The 22,678-nt window shown below is 36.3% G+C and overlaps 2 protein-coding genes across 5 annotated transcripts in view; one reads left to right on the top strand and one right to left on the bottom strand.

Annotated features, from left to right (window-relative positions):
- Positions 1 to 22,678, bottom strand: part of LOC136850711 (protein FAM50 homolog) — a 55,428-nt gene that overhangs the window by 7,407 nt on the left and 25,343 nt on the right. For both annotated transcript variants that reach the window (XR_010856699.1, XR_010856698.1), the window contains exon 8: positions 12,187 to 12,302. The gene's annotated coding sequence lies outside the window, so the exon portion shown is untranslated. The remainder of the gene's footprint in view (positions 1 to 12,186; positions 12,303 to 22,678) is intronic.
- Positions 1,275 to 20,706, top strand: LOC136850710 (lysosomal proton-coupled steroid conjugate and bile acid symporter SLC46A3-like). 3 transcript variants are annotated; one of them, XM_067124581.1, is made up of 9 exons: positions 1,275 to 1,411; positions 2,429 to 2,588; positions 5,660 to 6,074; positions 7,851 to 8,087; positions 9,096 to 9,594; positions 11,942 to 12,043; positions 16,002 to 16,139; positions 18,273 to 18,513; positions 19,650 to 20,706. In XM_067124581.1, exons 3-9 carry the CDS (start codon positions 5,817 to 5,819, stop codon positions 19,726 to 19,728), a joined length of 1,554 nt encoding a protein of 517 aa, XP_066980682.1. In that variant the 5' UTR covers positions 1,275 to 1,411; positions 2,429 to 2,588; positions 5,660 to 5,816; the 3' UTR covers positions 19,729 to 20,706. The 3 variants fall into 3 exon arrangements, with proteins under 3 accessions (XP_066980682.1, XP_066980683.1, XP_066980681.1); XM_067124582.1 differs by lacking the exon at positions 1,275 to 1,411 and adding an exon at positions 1,799 to 2,110; XM_067124580.1 differs by lacking the exon at positions 1,275 to 1,411 and having other exon boundaries at positions 2,131 to 2,588.

Here is a 22,678-nt window from a genome sequence, read left to right as displayed (position 1 = left end):
CATTTACTCTGTCAATGTCTTGCTTTACCCGATTAAAATTGACACGCATACTTGTATTCATAAACACATACAAATGCAAGTAAGCTGCTAAGTCGACAAGCTATGTGTTTGTTGGTTCACGACACCCTCTAGGCTGTGGTTTTCTGTAGCAGGCTGCGGTCGGCACATGAAACCCTAGCAAGGCTTACATGCCAGTCTGTGGGAGTGATACTGGTTTCATGTCACTATAGCATCGCGATAAGGCTGGCAGAGAATAATAAAGTAAGTGCGTAGCTCAGTGACAGAGCGCTGGGCCGTGAAAGGGTATCAGCATCAGCTGGATTAAAAGGCGTTTAGTAGAAACCGTATTCCTACAGACTTAAGTAGATCGGGAGGCTCTATTCTTCTTCATCATCCTTTCTAAAGGATGAAAATGTTTATTTTAGCCAGCGCCCGAAGAAGACACTAACAAGGAATTGGAAGGCAGCGGTAAGGTTATACCATTAAGGAGAGAAAAATTAAATAACAAAAGATATTACGAAAATTTGTAAAAAAAAAAAATAAAATGGGAAGTGAAATAAAGTTAGAAATACGAAAGCTTCAATTAATGACGCCAGCAAAACTCAAAGAAAGGACGAGCATATATCTGTTGACCGCAAACCTCATACATATTAATGTCATGCTAATAATATAAATTCGAAGTGCGTTCATTGCTGCAGAGATTTTTTTTAAACTAAAAAATACGAATACTGCACAAACTTGACACACTTTACTATAATTCGAAATTAAAGCACGGCACAAAATTTCGTTCTTTTGAGAACAGATTTGTCAAGGTTTATATATTTGTCTAGGTTTTCATCGAGTGATTTCAAATAGCACGCAACGATAATGCTACATACCTAAAAACTTACTATTGTATAAGAGATCATATAATCTACAGGCGAATTACCTGCACAAATTTGTAACTAGTGCTCTATTCATCAATTAAATGAAAGTGTTTACGAATTCGGCTTATTCAGATCAGTGGTCTTGTGCAATCACATGCGACGATGAAGAATTATGAACACCGCATATTCATAGTCACATTTCTTCATTTAAAGATAACGACAAATACAACATCATATGATCAAAGCTAAGTCTTAACCGGTCTTAGCTGCAATCCTCTTCACAGGATACAATTGTCACACAGCGGCTAGTCATCGTCTATTGAAAGATAACAGATTTGGCTAGTCATTGTGCAGAAAGCGTACCCTGATAAGGGAATTGCTCTAAAGTAATGGGTAAAAGGAATGATCATTCCTTTGTGTAATGGAAATGTGATGGAGAAGATTGTACTCGGGAAGGTGCATGGAAGAGTAGTCTTTGATTGAGAACTTACAACAAGTAGCATAAGAATTGACTACGGGAAACAATTTTGACCGAAGGACGAGGGGTAAATATGTCAATTTTTTTTATGAAACAACTGATTACTTCAGTCTAAGTTACTTTTAGCAGATACATTTTCCCGAGTCAATGACCATAGTTTTAGATAAGCAAGTTAAAAAAAAAAAAAAAACAATAAATCAACAGTTTACTGACATCGAAATATCTACCATAAATCCAATTTTAAAAATCTTGATATGACTATATAAGTACTTTTTCCTTTTATCAGTGTTTTTTCTAAAATTCACAAATGCTTTGTTTTTGGAAAATTTTCCTTTTCTCTTTTGTATTTTATATAACTAAGGAATACAGATCTCCAGGCGAATACGATCATTAACAAAAAAAATCTTTCTAAGTCAGATTTGGCTACAGCGGCCGCGAGTTAAGTCAAGTCATCAGAATACTTATTATCATTAACCACAGGTGCACCTAGCAACAACGAAGATGTCGCATCTCAACGTACAGTGCGTACCTAAATATAGCCTCCACGATAATTTGATAACTTCACTGAAAAGTCACCCAGATCAAACAAAATTTCAATTAATTTATAGTTAATATATCATACCCCCCAAGAATACACACAACTGAAATCATGATTCTTATCAGTTAACTGGAAATGTGATCAATACTATATAGAGATTACATAACTTCAGCATCTCATCTACTGTAAAACATTGTAACACATCACGTGTATAATCAGCTGATCAAGGTAAACAAACAAACGCACATGAGTCTTGTGTTGCCATATCGTAAAACGACCTCCAAATTCAAAAATATTTTTTATGGAATATTCCTCCGTAAAAGAACAAATTTGTCTATTAGTTGTAACACATTCTCATATATTTATTAATAAAAAGCATCCGCATTAAAAGCCATCGAAGCAAATAGTATTTCTGTGAGAAAGTAGCTGTTGTGAAAAAGTAGCATCCTAAGTGGCTTGTAAAGAGGATATTGGCAATAATGCAATTCTTACAGGACGATCCTTCTTTACATACAGTATGTAATCATTCAAACTGTTCTGTAACAGTGACATGTATGGCAGTAACGCAAGCCAGGAAGTTGACATTCTACTCGGCCTTTGTAATGGACTTGGTTTAGAAGTGTCATGGTGACGTGAGCTGAAGGGTACACCCTTTGTCCCGGAAGGCTTGTCAGACCAAGCGTAACCTAACTTAGGCGTACGGAAGGTAAGGTTCTCTGCCACTTAGTTTTTTTTAATTTTGGGTAGGTGTATTTAAACGGTCTCCATGGCAATTTTTAATTTTGGGTACGTGTATGCATAGCATTATTTAAGCTATGGTAACTGTGGTGATTATTTTCCACGGCCTATTGCAAGGGTACTGCCAAGGCCAAGGCCTTGCCTACAGTAGGCTAAAGTACAGTTTACTTGTAATCCCATAATCGAGTACTAACGTAAATTATAGTTTACCTGATAGATAAAGCTGTAATTTTGATGACTGCTACTCATTAATTAACCTAACCCTTTACACACACCTCAAAAGTCTAGCACTAATGGGTAACCATAGTGGGATTTTGGGTGGGAGAATGAAAACTATAAAGTAAAACATGAATGCATTCCAACCAGTGGCATAACTAAGGGGAAGCTTGGGGTGGGGGTCTGCCCCAGGCGGCAGCACTCTGGCACCTTTTGAGCAGGTCTTTGATATTTTTATTAGCAAATTCACTTCTTAACCAAAACCAGGCACGTAGGGTTCCACTGTAAATTTGCTGCGTTTTTTGTTTTAGCTTTGTGAAATAAAGTAAATGATTGACATGTTAAGGCTTAAAATATGCTGTTCACCACATTAGTACTTTTTAACATGGGAATGGAGCAGCACTTTCAGAGTCTGCCCTAGGTGCCACTTACAGAGTCTGCCCTAGGTGCCACTAACGCCAGTTACACCACCTGTTCCAACCTAGCCTAACATTACCTGACCTACCCTATGTGCTGGATCCTACCTGAACTGAGGTGCCTGGAGCTCCCAACCTGACATAGGATGCTGTTAACCATAGAGTGAAATACAAGGATGAGTCCTAACATAACCGAGGGTATTAGGTCCTAGCTGACTAAGGAGAGAAACAGATCTGCCTCATTACACACCAAGATTTCCTACTGTAGTCCCATTATTGGTAGACTTTAGCGTATGTTATGGGTTAACTAAATATTTATCACAGAAATGTAAGTCATATTCATCAAAATTACATATCACTTCATAAATAGTTGCTATTTTTAAAACAACTCATGGAAATATAATGCTCTTATCATGTCAAAATAAAAAATCAAAAAGCTCAGAATAATGGTAGCCAGTTTCATATTCAGTATCATATCCCCCCAAGTAGGCTAATTGCTGATTGTAACGTGCATACATCCAGTTAAAATATTTTTTTGTGAATACACAGTACAGGATATTTCCAGTGCTAATCGCAATTGAGAGTTCTGACAATATAATTAAAACACTATAACATTTATTTGCAAATTAATTCAAAACTAAAATTAAAAATGACCAATAATGCACCAGGAAACAATGTAGATGGCAAAGCTATAACTGAAGTAGAAAGTTTTGAGCAGCCCCTGAAGAAGCAAAATAAGTGTTGATTTTTTAGTTTGGCAAATGGTGTCACCATAAACATGCACAATCATCCTATGGCTACATAGAACATTGGTGGAGTGTTGGAAAATGAAGAACAACAAAACTATGGTGACAGACAACATTCAAGTATAAAAAAACAACTGAAACTGTAACCACTATTAGTAAGAATTTACTATGATTTTGTTAGAGAAAAAGATCCTCAAATTTACTAAAATCAACTGCTTATATTACTGTACAGTATATGCTTATTTATTATAGGTTTTAAAATTATCAGTGATGCTAAATCTTTAGGTTTTGGTGATATTTTACCATCATTGTTGGAGCATACCACTTGTGTTTGTGTTGCTTTATATCAGTTCCCTCAAAAAATGTAAGGAATAATTTTGGGGAATTGGAGTTTTTCATTCTGCAAAATACAAATAAGGTATATATTTACAAGTTGCCCATAGGCTAGTCTCCAATATCAACTCAGTGACTGAAGTTTGGCTCCAAGAGGAAGAGGAGCAAAAGGAGACTAATTTGACATTCATGGCAAGGAATAAGCCTTCCTTCACTCATAAATCCTGTGCTGCTGCTGCTGGTTCTTTTGGGGGCAGTTAACCCTGGATTGACCTTGCTGCTGGGTCTCAGGACTCTGGGGACTGACTTGATTGGGATGGCTGGTCATCCCTTCTCCTCAACTAGCGTGGAAGAGGGAAAGCAGATGAGCCATAGCCGAGTGTCCCATCAACCAGCTCAACATACTGCCATACCATCCATACTACCCTTGACTCCTCTCCAAAGCTCTTTATAGAGGGCTTGTTGAGGTCTTGAAAACTCTCCTGTCATCCTCCAGGTTGACCAGAGAGCCTTCTCTTATGCTGCCCCATTTCAGTAGAAAAGTGGTTGTAAGGGTACCTGGTTTCTTCCCCTTTGTCCTCTTCATACTGCACAGCGCACTTGCTTTTGTCACACATTAGTCTGGTTGCTAACCAGCTTCAGTGACCAAAACCAATATTTCAGGTTGGTTATAAAGGAAAAATTCCATTTGCTTTAAAAGACTGTGATTTTTTAATATAAATTGCATTTTCTGTAGATATACAAACATAATTATTGGTACAACCAGGCGAAAGGGAGGTTCTCCCCATCACTTGCAAAGACAAACACTTCAAATTTCTTAATTAACAAGCTTTAACAAACCAGCTTGCATCAAAGATACCCTTATACTGTATAAAAAAAACTCCGGTTTGTATATCTAGAAAAATTGCAGTTTGCTGTAAAAATTCTATATTTGTGATAACTTTGGATGATGCATTAGCTATTCTGCCAAGAGTTAAGCTCCCTCTATTCCAAGATGATGAGGTTTTGCTGTGTAAAAACACATGGAACTACATAATTGCTTTCTCATGGTAAACAGACTGATACCCCAAAAATCAGTGTTTTCAGCTGGAATTTACCAGTCATTACATTTAAAGGGAACTAGATCTGACTAGAGAAATGGAATATTTTTGTGAACTGAAGACAGTTTAATAATTTATTTTCTTAAAGTAATTCAATTCATAATTCATTTGGTGATTTGAAATGGTTTTTGATATTATATATAACTTGTCAACCTAACTAATGAAAGAGAATTAAAATTTTTTTCTATAATTACTGATGATCATGTGGTTATTTTTTCTTCTTTTCAGAACCCAGTGAATGAGGGCATCAAAAACTGAAAAACCCTGCTAGCATGGGGCAGTAAGATACTTCCTCTCATAATTGATGTCCATCTTAATCCTCCTCATTAAATTGCTCATTATGATGTAATATCTGGAAAGCAGATGGAAACTCAGTTGCTTTAAGATGACCAGCAGTGCCAGTGAGACTCTTCCGTTCACAGATATGGAGGAAAATGAGAGTGAGCGCTCAGACTCCGAACTTCTTAATAATTCAGGTTATCTTCCTGGTGAATCTTTGGTAGAATGCAATTCCAAAAAGCAAGGATGTTGCAGAAGAGTGCTGGAGTGTATAAAGATGATTACTGTGGAACCAATACTTCTGTTAGACATCGTAAGCTGGTCTTTACAGTCTTCACTCACCACTAATTTGTTACTTGACAAGGTAAAACATTAATAGTAATTTACTTTACTTTGCATAGAAACTTGTTTTGGTTGTGTAACACATTCTCTTAGCAGAGGTGGTAAGGGATTTAATCACTTAAAAATGCACTTGGAAGTAAAATCCAGGTAGACAATGCTCATTATGGAATGAGTAAATAGAAATATCTATCCCACAACAAACCTATTTCACTTGAGCCTTCATGCCCTGTAGGTGAGGATTACCTTAGCAAGAAATATTTAGTTAAATTAGCATTGTAATGCTTATCTGATGAGGCCCAACAGGGGAATGGTATAATCATCCAGGGTTTTCACGAGGGACTTCCCATGTCTGTCTTCCAGGTTGTGGGGTTGATAATGGGGAAAAGTGCCATAGAAGGATTGAGGTAATTTGGGGGGGGCTTCTGCAGCAGGCTGTTTGTAGTCCCTAGGGTCTTGGGAGGGGGCAGAGGTCCATCATCCTCAGCCCATGAAACAAATATTGTCAAATAAATTCTTTTGTTCTTTCAAAAGACAATGTCTTCCAGATCAAAGTTCCACACCTTAAGCTGTTCACCTGTGTTCAAGCCCCAGTTGCTGTATGGGTTCACAGGTCAGGCATCAGCTTGTTTAGGTACCTCATAGACTAGCTGGTGATGGCAATCTCAACCTTAGATCTTCACAGACATCTCTGATACCTTTCCAGTGTATGCCAGTATCTGAGCTTAGTCATCAATTGGAACAAGTCCAATTTAGATCCATCCAAAAGGGCTGTTAACTTGGGGATGGATCTACTGTAAATAAGTCTGCTGCTTTGAACCACGTAGGTGATCTCAGGGTCTCAGTTTCTTAAGAAGATTTAGCAAGCATCAGTGATAGAATCTAGAAAACATGCTGTCATTTATTGGTGCCACAAGTGAGAGATGGGGCATTCCCATGTCAAATTAAGCAGTCATGCAAATGGTCCATAAAGAAATGGGATGAAGAGCAAAATGTGATCCCAGACTTGCCCAATGAAAACACACCCTAGTCACTGACACTTTCAGCAGGCAGAACCAAGCCCTCCCCTCTCCATATCTTGCACACCTATGGATGTTGCTCCATCCATAGGTGTGCAAGATATGGAGATTGTGGAGTAATCCTTTGGTGGATCTGTTTGTGACATATATTAGTATACCTTGAAAATTCCATGTATATAACTTCATCTCTATAGTTGAAAAAGCAGCAAAGTTTATTGACAAGAGATAATGTGATTGAATACTGAAGGAAAATTATATAGTAAAAATAGGCATACTCAAAGAATAGTAAAAGCTATAGGTTTACTGATGTTATAGAAAACACTAATCCCCCCCTTTGTGTCAGTGTAAGTACTGTATAGGTTGTTGGTGTATTGATATTAGGGATAGCAGAAATCCCTTCTTTATGGCAGTGTAAGTATAAGTTGTAGCTTACTTAGAAATCGTATGGGAAAGCTCCAGTGGCCAGCTGGAAACTTGAGTGTTTTTTCATTTTGAAATGTTTTAATTTTCTAAGTTTTAATTATTTTATAGCCTGTATGTTACCATTCCATAATACTGTACTGGCATTGGGCCTTTTGCACAAGCACCTCATTTCATTCCATTCTACTTTGGGTTACTTGCTTTTCAACACCTTTGATGAAAATTGAATACTGGAGATCTAATCAGCCCCTTAACTTTTTTAATAAGCTTTTATAGTTCTTTATATTGTGAGATATTCTGGCTGTTTCAGAAATTAATATTCTTTTTCATCATCAATCCAAGATCTTTATTCCATTTTTCAGGTTTGTAATGAGCGCAACTACACTAGTGATATTTGTGCCAATCTAACTGCTCATCAAGATATTCAAGCAGAAATACAGCAAGAAGTGACTCTCATAAATATGTATAAAGATTTAATAACAGTCGTGCCCAATGTTTTCTTTGTATTATTCATTGGGGCTTGGAGTGACATGTATGGACGGAAAATCCCACTAACTCTTCCCTTATGTGGAAGTTTCTTTTCAACTCTGATACTTTTGGTGAGTTCATTTTTTATTTATTTAAAAAAACTGACTTGTTTGTTCTCATTTATTTGCGTAGTTTATGTTAATTCCTGTTTATTTGCATGGTTTATCATTATTATCTTGAAATATATATGGGTAAAGAAGTTGTAAAACTTCACGGATGTCATACTCGACTTATGTTCTGAATGATTTTCATTGCATTCATATTGCTGGACACATCTTTTATGTGTCCATGTGAAATACAAATCAGCTGTTTACAAGTTTTTATCATCACCAGTCTTAGTGGGTGAAGTCATTCTCTAAATTTATGCTGCCGTTGTAAATTGTGTCTGATGAGAGTACATCAGTCTACCAGTGCCATTAATTTTTTAAAATATGTTCCAGTAAAATAATTAAATTTTATCCACATTGTATACCTATGAATAACATGTTTAGGCTACTCTGTTGTTTATGTGTTCATAAGAACAAATTAAAACTAACATCCAGTTGTCTCACAGCATATGTACAGTATATTAATTTTAAGCAATTCTTGTCGGGCAATTGGTCTTTGAATAATTAGTTGTGCAAAATAAAGGCATATCACAAGGACACTATGAAGACAGTAGATGAGTCTATTGTAAGCTTAGAGCAGTATTTTGTAAAGTGTTCATGTTTAATATCTGAATAATTTACAAAATACTGCTCAAAGTAAGTGAAATTTGTTTCTGTACTGTAAGAAAATAGAAACATATTTCTCAGTCAAAGCATCTTTTTATTCTATATCAATCTGTACAGCAATTTAAAAGTTTTTGTACAGCAATTTAAAAGTTTTTTCATTAAAAGTTTATTAATGATAAGTGATCATGTTTAGTGTATTCATTAAAAGTTTATTAAATGGATGAAGAGAAATGTAATTGTAAGTAGAATATTATTATTGTGAATTCATTTGTTTTGGTGTAAGGTCCATGAAACTAGAAATTTAACTCTAAGCCTGGCTTGTCAGAGCTGATATGTATTTTAATGTGATGATGTTTTATCCCTCAGGCAAATGCATACTGGATGGATTTACCAGCGATATTCATTCTGTTTTCTGCAGTTCCACAAGTGTTTACTGGAGGAGCTATGACAATGATAATGGCTGCATTTGCATATATCACTGATATTACAAAGCCAAGATCAAGGACAACACGCATAGCACTGATGGACTTTTCTTTTGTGCTTGGGTTCCCACTTGGAATTTGGCTCAGTGACTTTATATACTATGAGCTGGGTTATTTTGGAATATATGGCATTAGTGCGTCTCTCTTTTTCTTGACCATTATGTATTCGCTAATAAGAATTGAAGATACTCGTGGACCCTTCTCAAAACTGCATCTTGAAAATGCAGAATTTAGCCAGCGACCCAATAACATGTTACGAGATTTGTTTGATACTCAAAATTTGAAAGACTCTATAGCTGTGTGCTCAAAGCTTCGACCAAATAAAGGGCGTGGTAAAATCCTTGCTCTTATGATCTCTATGTTCTTTACTCTTTTTACCTTTGGTAAGTACAGTATAAATTTCATTATTATTTGTACTTTTCTTCTTATTAATCTCTAAATACTGCATAAATAGAAAATTTTAATTTTTCAAAATGACTTTCGTTGTCTTTATATGCATATACAAATCTTTGGTGTTCCAATGAAGTATACAGATATTCATTTTCATGTAACAGTATCTTTGGGCAAAAGCTGGTTCAATGATTGAAACTTGGTACAATAAGGTAGTTGAGATGTACATGTTGAGTACAGGGAATTCCAGCCACTCACTTAACTAGCTGAACCCGCTATTTTTCTTTGGCTGCTGCCAAGGAAACACATTGCTGCTCTGTAGTCACTACCATTTGTCCTTCAGTTGTTGGAGACTTTTCATTTTGGTGATATTCGTTCCTACTTTTTCTTAAATATGTTCTTGCCTGAGTCCAGTATAGGTGAGAGAGCTGGGTTTTCCTGAAAGTGTCCTGGGAATGGAGATATATGGAAGGTTTATGTACCCCATGACTGTGATCCTCATCAATTTTCTGTTCTTTGCAGGTAATCCTGAATTTGCTCTCAGGACTACCTTTATAAGAAGAGTACATGATGGTCAGTCTCAGTGGCAGAAGGCAGAAGTTCACCCCAAGAAGAAGGCTAGAAAGACTTCTCTAGTGTTGTTGTGAAAGAATGCACTTTCTTCTACTTCCAAGACTCATTCTGGTACTGGTAACTACTCGGGCAGATATGCAGCATGCTGAAAGTGCCACACTGATCCCCTTTTACTATACTGTTTGGAGAGGATGTCTGAACATACATCATCTCTCTACTTGAGTAATGGCCCAGTTTTGCAGACAGCAAGTATCCCACATACTCACATCAAGCAGTCTGTTGGTACCATTGTGCCTGTCTGCTACCATAGACTTGTCTCTGAAGCTACCTATTGAGTCCCAGGAGTTGCTGCAGGTTCTCTGGCCATCCAGTTAATCCTTTGGGGTGACCAGAGCACCCTGCCTTTCTGTTTCATTTTTCCTCAGAAAATGTAACTTTCTGTTGCTGCCACTTCTTTTGCTGCCCCTGATGCCAGTGTTCATTCCTTATAGAAGGATTTTATTGTTGTCCTAGGTTGTGCAGGAGACTGAGTGGGAGGCAAAACATGTAAGGTGGGGAGTCACTTGTTCCTCTCCATCTTCATCCTTTTCTTATTTGAGTCTGTTCTCTTGTCACTTCTTTCAAGTTTACTACTCTTCAGATCAGTAATGAGGCAGGAAGATGACCTGGAAGTCTTCTCCTAAGAGGATCCTACTGAACATTCCACAGGTGCAACTCTTCCTTAGAGAGGGGTAACAGAGATCAGTCTCATTTATGAGACTAATTCCCTTGGTGGAAATCACACAATAGTGTCTACAAATAACCTTGTGGCCATTCACCTGCCTCAAGAGAGGTGATCTGACCTGCACAAAGGCATTCACCTAAGCACAATATCATTCCTGATTCATTTAGACCATGGTACCCTTAGTACATAGAGCAAAATTTGGAAGTACAAAGTTTAAGCTACTAGATCCATTGCCCTAATTATAATAAGGGTGCAGTAGCTTCTGCATAGAGGTTATTTAGCAAACTCAAACTGATTAAGAATTTTTTAAGGTCTGCAGTGTTTCAGGAATGCATTTTGGATGTGGGGAGGCTAAGTATTGAAGTAAACATCATGCGGATAAGAAATTTTCAGAATTTTCATGCTGCGAGTGAAATTTTTCAACTAAAAACGACCAGGGAAGTTTTTTAATAATCTGATCTACATTCCATTATGAAAGGATCAAATAAGAATAATGTCTCCTTACTATATCTGAGCATAAAAAAAGGTGTTTCAGTGTGCTATGGTCTCATATTTTCTTTTATTTCTCTATTATTTATATTTAGTGTTGGTGCATAAAGCTTCAGACTCTAAAATCAACAGAGCACTCCAAGTCACCTTCACTCATTGTTTGTTTACTCTATACTTTTTGGCCTTACAATTCAGAGCATAAAGCTGAAGTGGATAAAAATAGGGAAAGGGGCCAAAAAAGAAGCCTTTTACCTCATAGTAAGTTCCTCTTAAAGACCATTTGAGCAAGTGGCAAGCCTTGAACATAAATCCAAACTAACATGACAGAATCTTAAACACACTGAGTTTATTTTATTGTATAAGAACAAATCTTCAGGTCAGCCCAGTGAGAGTTCAGAATTTTTAACTTAGCATTGTTGTATGGTTAAACTATGTTTTGTAATTTATTTTATGTTATTTATACATTAATCATATATTTTTTCCTGAATGATTTTTAATTTACAGGTATTATAAATACACTGTGGATCTTTTTTAAGTGTTACCTTACTTTACAGGAATGACAAACATTGCCTACCTCTACGTGAAAAGGAAATTTGGTTGGGATTATAACCAATATGTACACCTAGGAATTGTGAAGTGCTTCGCAGGAATATTAGGTAAGGTTCACTATTTTCATATGTAAGAGATTTCCTTAGTAAAATTTTGTAGCCACATGCAAACCTTTTATTTTACACCAGCTGCAGTCAGCCAATCAAGGTATGAGTAATGCCTCATTTGAGATAAACTTTCATTCACTTACCTAAAATGAATCATTCTTATGGTAATCTGTAAGGTGAACAGATGTCCCTCCATATACATGCAATCATTTTATGCTGTTTTAATTTTACTCGGGCCTTTAAAGCAGCTGGCAGCAGCCTGGGTAAAGTGGAAAAAGAATGGTAGACTACAGGTAAATAAAAGTATCCCATGAATAAACATAAAAAAATAATGATGTATGCATAGCGCCTGTACTGCTGTATGAAGCAGAGACTTGTGCACTCGCTCTGAAAATTAAGGAGATTTTGAAGGTATAATTATAAAATGCTCAAGTTTATGGCCAGTATATGGTGGGAAGATCATGTGAGTAAGGAGGTTTCATATATGTACTATACTAGGAGGTTTCTTATATGTACTGTACTATCTGAAAGATTGATATGCTTTGGACATATGATGAGTTAGTCAGACAAGTAGTAGTTATGGAAAAAATTGGACAAAGACCAGGAAGATCAAAGAGTAAGGAGGTTTCATATACTATCTGAAAGATTGATATGCTTTGGACATATGATGAGAGGGGTTGAGAAAGTTAGTCAGACGAGTAGTAGTAATGGAAAAAAGTAGGACAATGACCAGGAAGGCCCAGAAAGTCATGGAAAAGTGGTATAAATGAAGACTAAATCAGATGGGAATGCAGGAAAAAAGAGCATAAGACAAATGATGGTGGAGAGAACATATTTCACATGTAGCATAAAGGGAAAATCTGATATAAAAACTGTTACAAAAAATCAAAGTTTTAAAAAGCAAAATTTATTTTTTTCATACGAATCTTTACTCATAATATAGCCCATTTTGTGTCACAAATGAAATCTCAATCAAACCAGTGTCCTGAAGAAGAGCTTTCAGGCATTTGGAAGTGAAAAATACTCCAGGGGGATGGCCTTGTTCCTCCTGCTGTGGCATTCCACAACTATATTGTTTCCCCAGCAAGAATCTTAGCAATTGTTGGATTTCATTGGCATCTGCCATGATGAAACTGCAACGGACCAACTTCTCCAAGGAGAAGAGGTGGCTTATTAGGCATTGCCATATTTTTTGCAAAAGGATCTGGTCTCAAAATAAACTTTTGCTTATACACGAGAAATCTCTGGAACATCTCTTCTTTGGATGAACCAGTGCAGCCAGTATCCAGATCTATTCGTGAATAAGTTGCTTTGATAGCTGGTTCCAAATCAGATGTCTCCCAGTTGACATTTGCATAGCAGAAGATGCTGGAGGTGCTGTTGGACACCTGGTTTATGCACAGCCACCAACAGAACTGTGCATAAACCAGGTATCCAGGTACCTGCAAAGCCTGATACCATTTCTTTGTACTTAAGCTGCCACCAGCTCGAATGTCCTGGTGAATATCTGAGGAATGATGGTTAGTCCAAAGAGGACCCTGAACTGGAGCACTGACTCCCAAATGAAACTAAAAAGTCTCCTGGAAGTCAAGTGAATCAGGGTGTAGAAGTACATTTTTTTTTAATCCTCTTATGTAAGAAAGTTCCCTATTGTGATGAAGCAACAAAGCAAAGCTGCTGTCTTCTCCCTTAGCGGGGTCTGCTGGAGGCATTGGTTGTGGACTGATGCAGTTTTGGGGTGCCACCTCTACATTATCTTAGCAATCTGAAACAGGTGGCTGTAGAACTATTGCAGGTCCTCTGACACCTTGGTAGCTTCATTCTCACTCATCAAGATCAGCCACACTGTCCAAAGCCTGAAGCTTTTGGATGAAAAGTTGGAAGGTGTTTTGGGGGTGGGGGGAATCTCCATGAAGGGAAGCTGACCTCTTGTAAGGTCTCATACTTATGGCTTCACACATATTGCTTATAGACAAGATCTCCAGAATTTTTGGAGACAAGCCTCCTGATGTTAGAAAAGATTTTCAGGAAGGACTGTCCTCATCCCCTTTTGTCCTTTGTGGGAGATTTGAAGGTGGCTCATCCTGCTGTACTAGATAAAAGGAGTAACTGCTGTACTGTCTCAAGAACTCGGTCTCAACAGAGTGGAATCATGAGGAATAGGAATACGAATACTATATAGAAATTGTGCTATAGGCCAAGCGCTGGGACCTATAAGGTCATTCATCTCTGAAGGGAAATTTAGAATAGAAAGGTTTGAAAGGTGTAACAAAAGGAAAACCTTGCAGTTGCATAATGAAACAATTGTTAGGAGAGGGTGGATAGCAATATTGAAGAAAGGGAATACGAATCGAGTTATAGTACAGTAAAAGGAAGAAAGGGGTTGCAGCTAGAGGCCGAAGGGATGCTGTACAGAACCTTAAGTAACACCCATAGTGCACCACGTGAGGTGCACTGAGAACACTACCCCACTATGGGGGCTGGAGTCATCAGGGCTCTATGCTCTTGTCAACCTCTAGGGTAAGGTAAGTGGTGTGGGGCACTAATTGTCTATTTCCTAGCCTCTGGACACTAAAGCTCTATGTCACTTCATTTATAATGTAAGGCACAGTAGTCACATTTTTCAAAACCTCCTTGTCAAGGCTGATGTTTCTGCTGCATAGAGTAGTACAGGTTGTATGTACTTACCATATATCTTTGCTCTCTCTACTAATGGGACATTCTTGTTCACCAGCAGTCTAGCAATCTTGCCATTTCATGTATAGCACAACTGCTCTTCATACTACCCACTCTGCTCCGGCCTCAAAGTTCAGTATGTCCCTAAAGTAACAGAAATGCTCTACTTTGTTTAATACCTACCCATCCCCATTTCTCCACTTCCCTTGCTTCCCCATTTGCTCATGTAATCTATTTTGGGAATCAAAAATCATACTACAAGTATATTTTGTAATCCTGAGCAATTTTTTAATCTTGAGCAATTTTGTAATCCTGAGCATATGTTGTGACACTATCTATTAGATTTGGTACACAGTAATAAGTTCACCCTTTCACCTTTACCACAGCGGCCTCATAGTCACTTTCCATCTTTTCCAGTTACCATAAGCTTTGTTTTACATACAGTAATTATGTTTTACATACAATAATTATCAGTCTCTAATCTTCATTCCACATTTTAAATGGGTCAACATTTTCCTTATGTTATGCCATTAACACTAAGTCATTTGCATACAACAGCTCCCTTGGGCCTCCTTTTTGGCATTCCTTTGTAGCTTTCTCCATTTTACTATAAGAAAAAGCAGTGTCCAGTATTGATCTTTGGTGAATGCCATTTCTCTTAGATTTTTCTGAGACACCTGCCACTGCCTGCACTCTTAATCTAGTGCTGTGATATTGTAATCTGACTAGCTTGATGAGTCTCTGGTACAGGAGTGTTACTTATAGTAAATCATGCTACCTTCCCTTGGAAGAGAGCAAAAATCCTATAGCTGGCAAAGATGCTATCTACCTGGCAAAGAGTTAATACTAAATTCTTTTATTGCACTAGAGCAAGAGTTAATACTAAATTCTTTTATTGCACTAGAGCATGGAGATAAATGACTGAAATAAATTAATTGGGTGATCATCAAAGATCTGAAAAATTCATTGAGCTGTGTACAGTGACAAATACACAAAAAGTGTGTTTAACTTCTGAGGACCTAGCAATCTGTATGAGCACACACAGGAATGCCACTGCTCTTCTTTTGTCTGTTAAATGAGATTCAGATTTCTGAGACATTCGAAGATCACAATCATGGGATAAAAATACTGTACAGTAAGTACTGGTATTGTGATGAAACAATTCTTTTTGTAATTAGTTGTTTAGAGGAGCTAATAGATGTGGTAATAAAATGGGAAGGACAAATAACAGTACTTTCAAAAACTAAAAATTTTAAGTGACTTATCATTCATTTCATTGCAGGTACTGGAATTGTGCTACCATTGCTGAGCTACAAGTTGCAAGTGCATGACTCAATTCTAGGCATCATCGGTTGTTTTAGTTCAGTAGCATCTTCCATTATAACAGGTTTTGCTCCAAATTCTTGGTATATGTATTTAGGTAAGTGTTTATTTCATATTAATTATTTTGAAATTTAATATTTTTATTATAGTTTTTTATATCAGACGGGTTATACTTTAAAAGTGAAAAGGTATACTGTACATATTGTTTTCATTAGGAGCAAACTTTAACTTTACCAAAAAATAGATGTATGCAATAATGTTTTTGCAGAATTTTCTCCAAGATTATAAAAAGATGTATACCCTTGGCCACAAATATTTTGAAAATGATTTCCAGAAAGTTTCATTTACCAATATACGAATTGTTCCAGTGAAATATATGAGAGCGAATTTCTCATTTTGAATATTAACACCAGCCACACAAATACTGTTATATTGAAAATGGCAAGTGAAAATCTTCAGTTGAAAAAATGTATAAAGAACATTTTGAAATGATAACTTCATTAAGGCAATGAAAAAATAAAAATACAGAAGCAAAAATTTTGGCAGTAAAACATATGTAGGATTTTTACATTCTTCTCTTGTAGATTAACAATCACTAGTAAAATACTTTCATGCAGTCTTAAAAAAAAAGATGAAACAAGATTTGCTGTAAAGGTTTTTGCTTATGACCTCTCACTCACCAGGGAAAAGCCAATGCTGTAATGCTTTGCAGTAGGAGCAACCATTTCTCTCTCTCTCTCTCTCTCTCTCTTTGTTAGCAATTGCAGCTACACAGAGGTCTATGACAACAACTTTTAACTCTCTCTCTCTCTCTCTCTCTCTCGTTCCTTATTATTACTGTAGTATTTAAAATTCAGATTAAAATTGAGGAAGACCTAGATGCAACTGCATGACAGTTGAAAAATCTATGATATGCCTGAACAAAGACAGACTTGTGCTACAAAGAGACTTGCAACAGCCTTGCAGGCGAGGGTGAGCAATAAAGACCAGCACCTCTAAGAAGGACATTCTCAAACATGGACCCCAGCTTGGTAACTGGTAAATGAAGGGTCACTGGAGTGGGAATGGTTACTGTAGCAGGAGTAATCAGGATAAAAATCATGAAATTGTATGAAAAGTTATACGCAAAAAAACTGGATCAATGTATTTTGAGAGGATTCAGTTATAATGAATAAAGAATGATTGCTTGATGAAAACTAACTGTATATTAATTCAGAATTATTAATTGAAAGTAGAGGAACCTATTGAAAGCTTTGGAAGAGGTATTGGACAGGAAGTTTCTCAATATCCAGATAACAAGAGAGTGTGTGTGTGTGTGTGTGTGTGTGTGTGTGTGTGTGTGTGTGTGTGTGTGTGTGTGTGTGTGATAAGTTTTCTGTGTAGTTGTATGAAGTAGCTAGTGTTGTGAAAGTCTTCTACACATGCGACTCATCCACAGTTCAGCACTTTTAAGTATGAATATGGCAGTGACCACTGTCTTGGTTTTTCTCAGAAGATAGCACTTTTAAGGAGAAGTAGCTTAATCTTACATGTGGCGTCTAGAAGCTGGAAAATAAACCAAGATCTCAAAGATAAGGTAGTTGGACAAAGACTAGCAGGAAGATCAAGAAAATTATGAAGAAAGGACTTGAAAGAAGACCTAGAGCATTGTAACGATGGCAGGCAAATGCCCATGATTATCTAATGAGAATTATGCATCTGTTTCTCTTATAAAAATAAGTTTTATTACAATAGGAATAGTTAGTATACTATATGTATACCCTGGAGAAAATAAAACCAATACTATACTGACATACTGACTTTATCGAAAAATGAGTATTATGAGATAATAGGTATTGTTAATCAAAGCTGTCACCTATAAGTACACAACTGGGATAGCTGAGGCAGCTAACAACAAGTGGAACAATGCTAGTAGGAGATCCCTTTAGTTAGGGTTACTCACCAGAAGAGAAGGCAAAAGACTTAATTTTTAATTGATACCTCAGTTCTGAAGTCATACTACTGTACATTATTTTGAACTATGCAGTATAATTACAATAGGAACTTTGTACTCTGTAGGGATGCATTGCATATTACAAGCTTGCTGCCCTTGCATTGAAATTACATAAACCTTGTTTGAACAAAAATATAATTAGATTGCAGTGCATTCTATTTGAATCTTGGGGAGCAGAAACAAATTTGCAGTATATTTTTTAAAAGCATTCACAAACGTTTTTTCTTTCTTTTATAGGTACTGTTGTTGGCGGGCTCTCAGGATTAGCAGCTTTAGTAAACCGGTCAATCTTAAGCAAAATTGTCCCAGATGAAGAAATTGGCAAAGTCTTTTCTATGACTGCAGCCTTTGAAACAGCAGTACCTCTTATGTCAAGCCCATTATATACATTAGTGTACAACAACTCCATCACGTCATTTCCAGGGGCAGTATACTTGATGACTGTTTTGTTTTATTTGGGTCCATTTTGTACATATGTGTAAGTAAAAGTTACTGCTGCAGTACAGATATTTTATTCTTTTATTGTTTCACATAAAAGTTTTAATTTTACTGTATTGCAATATTGTGTTTATTCATTTCAAACAAACTATTGCTAGAGATAGTCTTACTGTTGGCCATTTGCCATTGTTTATTATAGGAAGGACATCCCACTACACTAGGGATAACAACCATATGTCTCTCACCTACTCTCACCAGTAGGAATTATTCAGTCAAGTTGAGGATGTTGGCTTGTCTGCACCATAGTTTATCAGGTCCCTTTTGACAGACTATAGTAAAGAGGGGTTACAAAGATGCCATTGCTTCTCCACTTACAATAAGAATTTTAGCTTTAGGGTGATGACTTATGAAAAGAATCTTAGCAATACTGTAGGGGGAAATTTCATGAAAGGGGGACCTGTTATTTCTCCTGATTTCCAGTATTGTTTACGTCAAGTTAGCACTTTAAAAGTAAGCTGTCTATTACAGTGCATTACTATTGCATTATTATATACTTCTTTCTCTAGCATATAAATATTTAAAAGTATTGTATCACAGTCCTTTCAGAAATATAGAATTTTACTCAATCCTCATATGTTCATAACTTCATGTATGATTGAATTCAGCTATTACTGTACTCATATATTTTCATGGCCCTAATTAGATGATGCCCATCTACTGAAGTGCCTTCTAAGAAAAGAAAATCACTGATTGACATATCCATATGAGATTTGTTCATCAATGTAGAGGCTGTTGTACAAAGACTAAGATGTGTAATGAATGAAGATCTTGGCTGAAACCTCAGTGACAGTCATTTTTTTAACAGTTGATATTCCTTGGAAAACAGATGGATAGATGCATGCATGCTCAAGTTAACCATTCAACAATTGGTGAGAGTAATGATAGTGTAATTAAAAACAATAACAATTAACATTATTGATATACAATTAAACTTTCCTACATTTTGGAATTAAGAAAGTTAGAAAAACTTAGGGGTAACACACTCTAATTTTCATCCCCCTTTTTCAGATATATAAACAAGTAGGGTTAGAAGTTCATTTTTCTTGATAACTTAGGATTTACCCGTCATTTGTTTTACAGTTTAATAAAGCATTCTATGTTTAATTCTCATTTCAGATGGCTTTTCATCACACGACATCTGTCTGTATTCGAACACCACCTAATTGAAGAAAATATTCCAGACATTGAAGGTTAGCTGAATAGCCAAAAATCATCTCAGGGATAATCTGTTTTACAGATTTCCAGAAGTAGCAGTACTGGTAAAAGAAAATTTAGTTTATTTGGGAATTTTCATAGTGCAATTTTCACTCAAGTTATTTTCCTTGTACTAAAACATATATATAAGTGTATCATGCAACATTACTTTTAATTTCTAGTTTGATAATTATTGATGCCAAAGTATTGAATAATTAATTAATTTTATTCTAAATTATGAAAAACTGTAAACTTCTGTTCTTTTAAAAATAAGAATCAAAGAAAGAATTTATTTAAATATCTTGGCTTACTTATATAATAAGAAATGAAAACCATATTAAATATCAGTTATCAAGCCATAAATTTGTTCTTAAGTTTGTATTTAATACAAAAACAATTGTTCTTCTATTATATTGTAAATGTTTGACAACTTCTCTGGGGAAGAGAAAAATTCCTTTTGCATAATAGTAAGGTTTATTCCTTTTTTATACAGTATTAGGCATAAAGTATTATTATGGTAAGATCTGTCCTTTTATAATTCTTGTATGCTCACAGTTAATAAAAATTATGTCTCTTCTTTTTGTACAAGACGTGTAAGTATAATTTTATTTCTATAAAGGGAAATTGATTGGATTTTTAGTCCTTTCACAACTGTGCAAACTGTTCTTTCAGAATGGAGAATCAAAGAACAGAGATTATTAAAACATATATCCCAGCCTGTTTTCAACATTGGGAAGTGGGTTCCTTTTAAAACCTTTTATAGCTAATCATATGTAAATATTGTAAACTGTATTTAGTATTCATATGTAGATAAATTTATACTTAGTATAAATTACAGGGTGTTGTGATTTATATTTTAATATCTTGACATAGTGACATAGCTTCCCTTGGTAAGAGGAAACAATTTTTATATTTCAAGGAAAAACTCAGTCCATTGTATATCTAAAGTTAGTTAGGAATAAAATCATGAAACTTGAAATTTATTTTTATTAGTAACCAACAAATTTTTCATTTTTCACTAGGAAAAAGAAAAATTACTTTTTGTTTCATGAAAAACTTACTAATTCGTTTGTATCACACAAAACCCATAACTCATGGTCTTGAATATCCAGAGGCATCTGTCCCTTTTAAAGGTAACCATCCTGTAGCACTGCATATATGTGAGCAGATTTCCAGGTCCCAATCAAGTGACAGGCTCATTCTTTTGTTCAACTTGACAGTGCTAACACTTGTGGCAGATTTTATTTTGTTCAGCTAAAGACCATGGAACTGTTTACTTATTTCATAATTTTTTCTTTGCTAATGTTCAATGTGTTAACTGCGTTTCTTTGGTTCCTGGTAGCAAGGTAGATAACTTTGGTTTAGTTATTTGGTTACAACAGGATTGACTGTAGTCCATTGTGATGTTAGCAGTCTCCTGTGCAAGCATGGCCTTTGGTATTGCAAGTAAAGAGAAAGCAGTCTTGTTATGCTTCAAATTTAGTTTTGCATTTCACATTCCTTTCAAAATTTGGTAAGTTCTGTTCAGTTTGTTTTCATTCACGCTGGCTAGCCAATGATCGATGACTACTTAGTACTTGACGGGGCTAGGCCAAGCATGCATTCTGATAAAGAAGAATCCACATGAGTTTTCTTTTTTGAAGCTCTTCATCAAAGATTTTACACTCCCCTATTGAAGAGCAGACCATCATCTTCACCCCATTGAGGGCTGATATTTTTTTAATATTTGCACCTATTTGCAAGGTAAAATAACCATTATCCTTTAGTAGGATGATACATTAAAGATACTACCAAGGGGGTCGAAGTTGGTTAAGAATTTTGAAACTGTTTCTCCTTTACAGTGTGTTGAGATAATTTGTTCTTCTCTGTTGTTATTAAGTACTGTCTGGTCTGCAGCTGCAAAAACCTTTGATGCAGTAGTCTGTCCCTCAGTTTTTTACAATAGAGGTTCTTGTACTTATCCCCCGAGATTCTAAAGGAAAGGCAAAAAAAGCCCTGCCAGGGTCTAGTTTTCCTGAATGTCCAAAAGGCAGTAAACCAGGTGTACCAACTACATATTTGTCCTGTCTCTGTTACAACACTCTGCATCAGAACCAGAAGGGGAAACTAGTCACCTCATGTGTCCCACAAAACAGTCTCAGAATACAAGCTGGGAAGCATTCCTTGCAGTATTCTCGTGTGAAGAACAGAAGAGATTGTTCATGGTCTTCATCCAAATTCTTTTGAAGTCTCTTTGGATAAGGGTTCCAAAGGACAAATGGGAAACATGAATCTCCTTCAGAATGATCCTGTCTTCCAAAATTCTCAAGAGATTACTGTACAGGATTCTCCAAAATCCCAGAATGGAAGAGTCAAAGAAGGCTGGAATACAGCTACCACCAGCACAGAGAAGGACAGAATGCACACAATTGCACCCTTCAAGACAGACAACAGAGGACAAGCAACCAAAGATTACAAGAGGTAAGCATGGTACTGAAACCTCCTTGAGGCTGCTTCCCAAAAATCTGTAGGACAGATTCATCTGCTGCCTGAACTCAAATCTGACTAACTCTCTTACAGCTCTCAATTACTACAACAGGCAGTAGACAGTATCCTCTAAGTAAACCCACGACTGAAGACGATTGCACCCGCAGACAAAGCAGAGGTAAACTCCTAGGGGAAAAATGAGACAATAGAACATACCCAACCAGGACTCACTCTCTAAAATCACCCTCTCCAAAAGGCCAACACAAATGCAGGATCTCAAAAGCAAGCCTGAAGAAAGGTCTCATACAGTTAATAAGAACCAACCTCTTTTGCCCTTAATTTCAGTAACAAGTCTAGAAATAAGCTTGTCTCTTAAAGAAAACCAGCATCAGTCCTGGTTCAACTGGGAAATATCCAAAGAATTGGGTGGTTGGACAAACCACACTATACTGCAGATTGGAAAGAATACGTTAAAGGGGAGACAA

The sequence above is a fragment of the Macrobrachium rosenbergii genome, chromosome 22 (assembly GCF_040412425.1).
Source record: "Macrobrachium rosenbergii isolate ZJJX-2024 chromosome 22, ASM4041242v1, whole genome shotgun sequence".
NCBI classification, from domain to species: Eukaryota; Metazoa; Arthropoda; class Malacostraca; order Decapoda; family Palaemonidae; genus Macrobrachium; species Macrobrachium rosenbergii.
This window is presented reverse-complemented; position numbering and strand designations above follow the sequence as displayed.